Raw genomic sequence first — 9,123 nt, 5'->3', positions numbered from 1 at the left:
ATAGAATACTATATTCTTGCGGGGGCCCCTGTGGGGCCTGGGACAAATTGCCCCACTTGCCCCGGGTGGCCCTGAATATAGTTTCCTTAATTTGCAGATTCCTAGGAAGGTTTTTGCAGACCTGGAAGCAAACAGAAGAGAAAATCAAAGAGGATCCTGAAGCAGGGCCAGCTCCAGCATTTCTGCCGCCCCAAGCAAAAAAAAAAAAAGCCGCGATCGGCAGCGGCAGTTCAGCGGCAGGTCCTTCGCTCCTAGAGGGAGTGAGGGACCTGCCGCCCCCGAATTGCCGCAGGTGCCGCCCCTCTCCCTTGGCCGCCCCAAGCACCTGCTTGTTAAGCTGGTGCCTGGAGCCGGCCCTGTCCTGAAGAATCAATCCCTACTGCCCTCAGAAAAGAATGTAGGGCTGTCAAAGTTGGTGTATTATTATGTATAATACTGGATTATTCATTCACTTAATGTATTATACTGTAACCACAGAGGCCCTGATTAAAAAGACATCTCACATGATCAGCCTTCTCTTTTTTCCATTTGGTGCCTTTGTGAGGTTCTCTTTCATTTTCTTCCTCCATGGTTTTTACTGTTGTGGCAGGCTCTGTAACTAAAGTCATTTTTGATCATACAGAGAAAAAAAGGTGTAAGTCCTTTTAACACTTCCCTGTACATCAGTAATATACATCTGTGACAGGCTGGGCCAAATGGTTCCATTTTGACTCTCCTGAGGTGTCTGAAATATTCCTGGTTCAAAACCAAGGCACAACTTTGTACTGCTGAAAGTGATCTCTTATGTGTATCTCCCTTATGCTCATGGTAGTAAAACTAATCTCAATCCTGCTTTTTGTGTTTACATTTAAAAATTATCAAAATAAGGAACTTTATTTGGAAAAAGCAAATGTCAATTTAGAATTCCTCAATACATGCAGTTTTCAACAACCTGATTTTCAGAGCTGTTCTTGGAGATCAGAAAGACAATCTGTCTGGGACTGGATTAACTGTATACTTTGGAGAGCTCCATTTGCTGGATAACTGTGGAACAATCATCCCATTTTTACTGCACATGTGTTTGTGTTACAAGAATACTGCTCTTAATCATAATGGACCCAACCCCATTCATTGGATCCAGTATCTACGTAACTGATTTGTTCCACCTCTTGTTTAATACTCTTTTGTTCAGCTGTCTGAGGGTATTCAAAGAAAGTAAGGAATGTTTCTACTCTTTCAAATATGTCAGCATTCATAAGAGAAACATTCACTAATATTACTGGAATAGTTTAAAATATATTAGTGTTCTGGTCCTTGGAACAGACTACTTGGTGCTGCTGTAGTTGGTGTGAAGCAGTATTTTCATTTTTAAGCATGTATTTTTAGAAATTTGTAAAATGAATGAAAATTTTCTCAGGTCTGAGCATAAAAATCAACATTTTTTTCCTACTAAATTGAAAAATCCTGTTGAATTATTTCCTTTAAAGTGCATGTGTCCTTCTCCCAAAGCAGTGTTTCACACTGTATGTAGTTTTGTTCTTAGTTTATAGAACAGTAGCAAAAGTGGGGGATTTTAGCATGCTGGGAAAACTGTTCCTACAGAGTAGTTATCAGTGGCTCGCAGTCAAGCTGGAGGGGCATATCAAGTGGGGTCCCACAGAGATCAGTTCTGGGTCTGGTTCTGTTCAATATCTTCATCAATGATTTAGATAATGGCATACAGAGTACACTTATAAAGTTTGCGGACCATACCAAGCTGGGAGGGGTTGCAAGTGCCTTGAAAGGACAGGATTAAAATTCAAAATTATCTGGACTAACTGGAGAAATGCTTTGAAGTAAACAGGATGAAATTCAATAAGGACAAATGCAAAAATACTCCACTTGGAAAGGAACAATCAGTTTCACACATACAAAACGGGAAATGATTGCCTAGGAAGGAGTACTGCAGAAAGGGATCTGGGGGTCATAGTGGATTACAAGCTAAATATGAGTCAACAGTGTAACACTTTTGCAAAAAAATCAAATATCATTCTAGGATGGATTAGCAGGAGTGTTGTAAGACATAAGTATTTCTTCCACTCTATTCTGCGCTGATTAGGCCTCAACTCAAATATTATGTCCATTTCCGGGTGCCACATTTCAGGAAAGATGTGGACAAATTGGAGAAAGTCCAGAGAAAAGCAACAAAAATGATTAAAGGTGTAGAAAACATGATCTATGAGGAAAGACTGAAAACTCTGTGTTTGTTTAGTCTGGAGAAGAGAAGACTTAGAGCAGCGGGTCTCAACCAGGGGTCCGGGGCCCTCTGGGGGGCTGCGAGCAGGTTTCAGGGGGTCTGCCAACCATGGCTTGCATTAGACTCAGTAGGGTCCAGGGCAAAAAGCCAAAGTCCCGCCACGTGGGACTACAGCTGAGGGCCCCGAGCCCCACCACCTGGGGCTGAAGCTGAAGCCTGAGTAACTTAGTTTCGCTTTGCCCCCTATGGTGTGGGGCCCCAGGCAATTGCCCTACTTGATACCCCCCTAACACAAGCCCTGGCTTTTATATGCAGAAAAACAGCTGTTGTGGCACATCTGGGCCGTGGAGTTTTTATAGCATGTTGGGTGGGAGGCTCAGAAAGAAAAAGGTTGAGAACCCCTCACTTAGCGGGGACATGATAACAGTTTTCAAGTACATAAAAGGTTGTTACAAAGAGGAGGGAGAAAAATTATTCCCCTTAACCTATGAGGATAGGACAAGAAGCAATGGGATTAAATTGCAGCAAGGGAGGTTTAGGTTGGACATTAGGAAAAACTTTCCAACTATCAAGGTAGTTAAGCACGGGAATAAATTGCCTAGGGAGATTGTGGAATTTCCATCATTGGAGATTTTTAAGAGCAGGTTAGACAAACATCTTTCAGGGATGGACTAGGTAATACTTCCTTGAGTGCAGGGGACTGGACTAGATGACCTTTCGGGGTCCCTTCCAGTCCTTCGATTCTATGATTCACACCATCTGCATTGTAGGAACCTTGTCACTACAGGACTTTGGAGACATCACGGGTTTTGAGCTTAATAGTTTCTGTTTTAACACTTTTGACAATGTTGTAGCACCATCAGAAACTAGAAACTGCTTATTGTTGAGGACCCTTTTCACTAGCCTGTAAGGATTGTAACACAGTAGGTCCTTTGGGGACCTACCATAGTATGACGGGGTTATAACACAGCAGGTCCTTTGGGGATATACCATAGTATGAAGGGGTAATACAGCAGATGTAAAATGTGTATAGGAGTAATATTCTTATGCAGTCTAGTTAAAGACACCTTCTCTCAGTCTTGGAAGAATGAGTCTTGAGTGACTGTAAAATCTTGTATTAGATTCTAAACTCTTCCAGTCAGGGGCCATGTCTCCTCTGTATTGTGAGGCACCTAATATGTAACTGGATGCTGTAAAATGAAATAACATAAGCTTTCGTGGGCTACAACCCACTTCTTCGGATGCATATAGCTTATGCTCTAATAAATTTGTTAGTCTCTAAGGTGCCACAAGTACTCCTGTTATTTTTGCGGATACAGACTAACACGGCTGCTACTCTGAAACCTGTAAAATGAAACAATTCAATTATAATAATGAGTTTTAAATAGGCTTATTTTATACAATAATTAGATCAAAGGAAACAAACTGGATGGAATCTCCAAAAGCAAATCTCACACACACAAAAAATCAACAGGGTGATCAACATCACAAAAAGGGAACTGTTTATAGGCCCAAAGCTAATAGTATGGAATCCAATTAAAAAGGTGGGGATGGTAATCATATGATTATACAGTAACTCCTTGCTTAATGTTGTAGTTATGTTCTTGAAAAATGTGACTTTAAGCAAAACGATGTTAAACGAATCCAATTTCCCCATAAAAATTAATGTAAATGGGGGGAGTTAGACAAAAGACATTATATACATATACAGTATAACTTTTAAACAATTTTAAACAAACAATTTAATGCAGATATAAGTTTTAAACAATATAATACTGTACTCAGCAATGATGATTGTTAAGCTTGGTTGAGGTGGTGGAGTCAGAGGTGGAAGAGGGTGGATCGTCCGGCTGCTCCTCTTCCTGTTCTTCCTTAACCGTCACAACTCGAAAAAACATATCTAGAGATGGTTGTTTTGCTTTCCTTTTTTCTTCTTGGTAAATTTCTTTATAGCAAGTCATTAGATGACCAACTCCCCTAATCACTTTAGAGCTGCGTTCCCTGTCAGGATCATCATCACTAAGGATCTGCAAACCAGCTTCAATCATTTGGAAAGCTTCAGAAAGACGTTTGGCAGTCAAATTTTGATGGGTTGGTTCTTCTTTTACTTCTTGGCCCTCGTCTTCCATTGCTCTCATCATGTCTAGCTGCATCAGATCTTCATTGGTTAGCTCTTCCCCGTGTGACTGCAGAAGTTGTGTAACGTCAGCTTCTTCCACTTTATCAAAACCCGCTTTCTTGGCCAAGCTGAGAATATCTTTCTTCATAGCAGGGACAATATCTTTAAATCCTTTTAAGTCATTGACACATTCAGGCCACAACTTCCACCACACAGCATTCATGCATGCCTGAGTAACTTCAGCCCAGGACTCACCAATGTTATTGATGCACTTAAGGATGTTGTAGTCACGCCAAAATTGCCGAATCGTAGGCTTGCCTTCTCCATCAGTGCCTCTGATGAGCTGGTCAAAAGTACGGCGTAAGTAATATGCCTTAAATGCAGCGATGGCTCCTTGGTCCATGGGTTGGATGAGTGATGTGGTGTTAGGTGGCAGAAAGACAACTTTAACATTTTCGCACAGGTCGTCCAGATTGATTGGATGAGCTGGTACATTAGCAATAAGTAATAAAATCTTGAAATCAAGATTTTCGTTGGCACAGTATTCCTTCCATGCAGGGACGGCATAGAGAGTCAGCCATTCTGAAAAAATAGCTCCAGTTATCCATGCCTTCTTATTGGATCTCCAAATGACCGGAAGGTCTTCCTTTGAAAATCCCTTGAGAGCTCGTGGTGTTTCGAATTGGTACACTGTCAGCGGTTTCATCTTCATGTCTCCGGCAGCATTACCACCTAGAAGCAAGGTTAGGCGGTCTTTAACTGCTTTAAATCCAGGTGCTGTCTTCTTGTCTCGGGAAATGTAAGTCCGTTCAGGCATCATCTTCCAGTAGAGACTTGTTTCATTGACATTGAAGACTTGCTTAGGTGAATAGCCTCCTTCCTCAACTATTTTCTTGAGATACTCGGGGAAATTTTTAGCTGCTGCAGTATCGGCACTAGCCACCTCACCGGACATCTTCATGTTGTGCAGGTGGAAGCGCCTCTTGAACCGATCAAACCATCCCCGACTTGCCATGAACATCTCTGTCTGTGATCCTTCACCTTGGTCTCTCTTTAATTTGTCATACAAACTTTTTGCCTTAACTTGTATCAAAGGCATACTTAGATGTATGTTCCGCTGGTTTTGGTCCTCTATCCACACTGAGAGAAGACGCTCCATGTTTTCCATCAAACTACTTCTTGATCGACTTATTTTAGTAGCACTAAGCGGTGTTACACACCGAGCACTAGCCCTGATCTTGTTGGCATTACTCCGAATTGTTCTCACAGTGGTCGGAGTAAGACCTAGAGTGATGCCAATGTCTACCGCACGCTCACCTGCATCAAAATGCCTTAAAACGTCTAATTTAGTACCCAAACTAATGGTTTTCCTGGTTTTCTTACTGCTAGTGGTACTGCTACTACTAGGCACTTCACTATCTCTTGCTTGGCGTTTTTGACTCATGATGCTGAGTGATACTGTACAGTACAATCACAATGAGCCCTCCACCATTACATTTAAAACAGACTTGCACAGGGTCTCTGGAACAATGTCCTATGTTAGCTCCTTGAGCCCCTTCTGTTTCTTGCTCACGCACGTTAGCAGCGGCTTCCCTTTCCCCAAATCTCCCTGCAGTCACTAATCAGAGGATACTCATGAACTTCTCCTAAATCAACCGTGTTGATATCAGGTGGGATATTTCTCAGGGAATGCCTTACTGCTAAATGATGAAATAGCACTTGGCTGAACCCTCAAGGGTTAACACGTTGTTGTTAATGTAGCTTCACACTCTACAAGGCAGCACAGATGGAGGCAGGAGCGAGGAGACACAACAGACTCACGGCAGTGGCTGCAAACACTTCCCTGCAGAAACTGAAGTGATGATGAACCCACGCTATCCCGGCCTGCTGGAGCGCACCACTCCCTCCTTCGGACGGCGCATGCACGTGCTAATCTTCACTCCCTTCAGCCTGGAGTGGTTGGGGTCATGCAGCATCAATCAACTATTGAAAGGGAAAGAATTTGGAAAACCCATGTCATTCTCCATGGTAATCTGCTCCCCTACTGAAAGCCCTTTGGGTTTAGGCTAAGACTAGTAATGGAGTCAGTTTCACTTGCAGGTTCTGCTGGAGGACCAAAGGCCTGTCTTCCAGGGTGCCCTGGAAAAACCAGCCCTGCTGTATCTCCCATAGTAACCATGCACGCAACACCGGGGCAGCACTGCAGTCAATGTAGCTGTGACTGTTGTAAGAGGAGAAAAATAATGTTTGCTGCAGGGCTGTGCCCCTCCCTGCTGTGTGCAGGCGGGGGCAGAGACATGCAGCTGGCATTGAAGTGAATGGCAAAGCTCCCATGGATTTCACAGACTTTCATGGGAGTAGGGCCAGGTTCTGTGCATCCCTACACCGCTTCTCCCCTTTGCTAGACCGAAGCAGGTGCTGGAATGTTATTAACTTACTTTGGGCGGGCTGCCGCCCCCTGTGTTCCTACCCCCCCTCCCGCAAAGGGGGGGAGCGGATGGAACGTTGTGTCGGCAGACGCACGACAGTAAGGCGGGGCTGCCACTGTGCAGCCCCTGCAACTGCTTTGCAGGTGGCTGGTAGCCTGGGGCGGAGCCTCCGCAAGCGCTCGGCGTGGTGCCCTAGTCCCAAGCAGTTCCATCATGACTAAAGGGAAACCACCCAGGGCCCATCCCTTTGGGATTTACCATGATGAGATGATGACCAAGGTACCAAGAACTGTTATTTGATGGCAAAAATCCTTTGGATTCTGCATGTCTCTCTTTACCCCATCTACCTTGTTATGTACTGCCTGGCTCGTAGAAATCCCACAGAGAAATCAGAACAGCCTAAAACACAGAAACATGAGTCCTGCAGTAACTGTCTCTAATCCCATCAAGCTTGATTGTGCACAGCCCTCAGGAATGACTCCGAGTGTCACATGTGATGGCGGCTTTTATGATGTGAATGCCTGTTCCATAGCAACTGGACTAAAGCCACCCCTTGTTTCACATGGGCCACCAAACATGGTAACGCCAGCTATAACATGCTAAGACTTTTCAGTCACTGCCAGTCTGCACTAGATTTAAACTACACCTCTATCCCGATATAACGCTGTCCTCGGGAGCCAAAAAATCTTACCGTGTTATAGGTGAAACCGCGGTATATCAAACTTGCTTTGATCCGCCGGAGTGCGCAGCCCCGCCCCTCCGGAGCACTGCTTTACCGCGTTATATCCGAATTCGTGTTATATCGGGTCGCGTTATAATGGGGTAGAGGTGTATTTTAGTCTATTCTATACAGTTTCTTATACCGCACTCATCACGGAAGTACCTGTGATCCACAGAAGAAAAGCTCTGGTGTCCAGTTACCAATCTCCCAACTGTTTTGTAAAAAGAATTATATGTGATCACACTTACCCCAAATGCAAGGCTAACATGTACATTACATATTAGCAGCTTTTTAAACAAGAATTGTCAAAGAATTCACAGCCAGATTCTGCTCCTCTTATCTATCTATCACACTTATATGGTCCTCATTACCATAGCACTGAAATAGCACCTCACATTCTTCAATGTATTTATTCTCACATTTTTGATTATCTCTATTTTGCAGTCACACAGGCAGTTTGTGGCAGAGCAGGGAACAGGTCTTCCAAGTCCTAGGCGAACACCCTACCCATTGGATTGTCCTTCCTCTCATTGAGTAGTACCTTGTTCCTTGAGTAGCCTCAGTAATGTCAATGGACATTCTCATTCAGCAAAATGTTTCTCAATCTGAGAAAGTGAACAGACCCTGAACTAAAGGCTGGGCTATAAATATACATTGTTGTCAGCAGAAAAGTGATCATCGATAATGATAATTATCAGATCATTTCTAAAAAAAAAAAAAAGTTACTTTGTCTCCCCTACGCTTTCCTTTCTCATTAGAGTAACTCCTCACTTAACCTCATCCCGGTTAACATTTTGTTTCATTATTACATTGCTGATCAATTAGAGAACATGTTCGTTTAAAGTTGCACAATCCTCCCTTATAACGTTGTTTGGCAGCCGCCTTCTTTTTCCACTGCTTGCAGGAAGAGCGGCCAGTTGGAGCTAGTGGGGGGGGCTTGGAACCAGGCTGGACCGGCAGCCCCCCATCAGCTCCCCTAAGTTCCCTGTGCGCAGCCGCTCAGCAGGCTCTCAATTGCTGGGCAGTTCAGCTGCCCCTCCCCCCACTGCGTGTGCTGCTCCTGCCCTCTGCCTTGGAGCTGCTCCCGGAAGCCTCCTGCTTGCTGTGCGGAGTGGGGGGAGGGGAGAGGGGTGCTAATGTCAGGGTGTCCCCCTCCCCCCGTTCCCTGTACCTTATCTCCACAGAGTAGGGGACAAACAGGGCTCAGGAGGGAGGGAGCTTCCTGGCAGCAGCCGCTGTCTCAACTTGCTGATCTACTTAAAAAAGGCAATGTACTTAGAGTGGGGTCAACATATTTAAAGGAGCGATGCACGTCTCTCTCTCTCTCTCTGACACACACGGTGTGTGACTCTGTCTCTCCCTCTCTCTCTCTTTCACACACACACATAAACACAGGTCCGTCCTTAGGCCGTACGCAGCCTACGCAGCTGCGTAGGCCACCCGAAAATTTGGGGCACCTCTGGGTCTTAGTGTCCACCCTCCCACTTCTCCCTATCCCTGTTCTGACCCTTCCTGCAGGCTCCCACAGCTAGCTGCTGCAGCCTGGTGAGTCTTCCTCCAGAGGGAATCTAGTAATTAAAAGTGAAAAAGTCTTCCAGCCTGCCAGACCTATTAGCACAGGGGTGGGCAAACTACGGCC

General features: G+C 44.6%; 1 protein-coding gene across 1 annotated transcript; it reads right to left on the bottom strand.

The window, feature by feature from the left end:
- Nucleotides 1-3,996: 3,996 nt before the first annotated feature.
- LOC135885083 (tigger transposable element-derived protein 1-like) lies at nt 3,997-5,778 on the bottom strand. Its single transcript, XM_065412713.1, has one exon. It carries the CDS (start codon nt 5,776-5,778, stop codon nt 3,997-3,999), a length of 1,782 nt encoding a protein of 593 aa, XP_065268785.1.
- Between the last annotated feature and the right edge of the window lie 3,345 nt (nt 5,779-9,123).

Source organism: Emys orbicularis, chromosome 10, assembly GCF_028017835.1.
Source record: "Emys orbicularis isolate rEmyOrb1 chromosome 10, rEmyOrb1.hap1, whole genome shotgun sequence".
Taxonomy (NCBI): domain Eukaryota; kingdom Metazoa; phylum Chordata; order Testudines; family Emydidae; genus Emys; species Emys orbicularis.
This window is presented reverse-complemented; position numbering and strand designations above follow the sequence as displayed.

Excerpts from the sequence above, each read along its gene's own strand:
- LOC135885083 (XM_065412713.1), bottom strand. The coding sequence starts at position 5,778 with ATGAGTCAAAAACGCCAAGCAAGAGATAGTGAAGTGCCTAGTAGTAGC.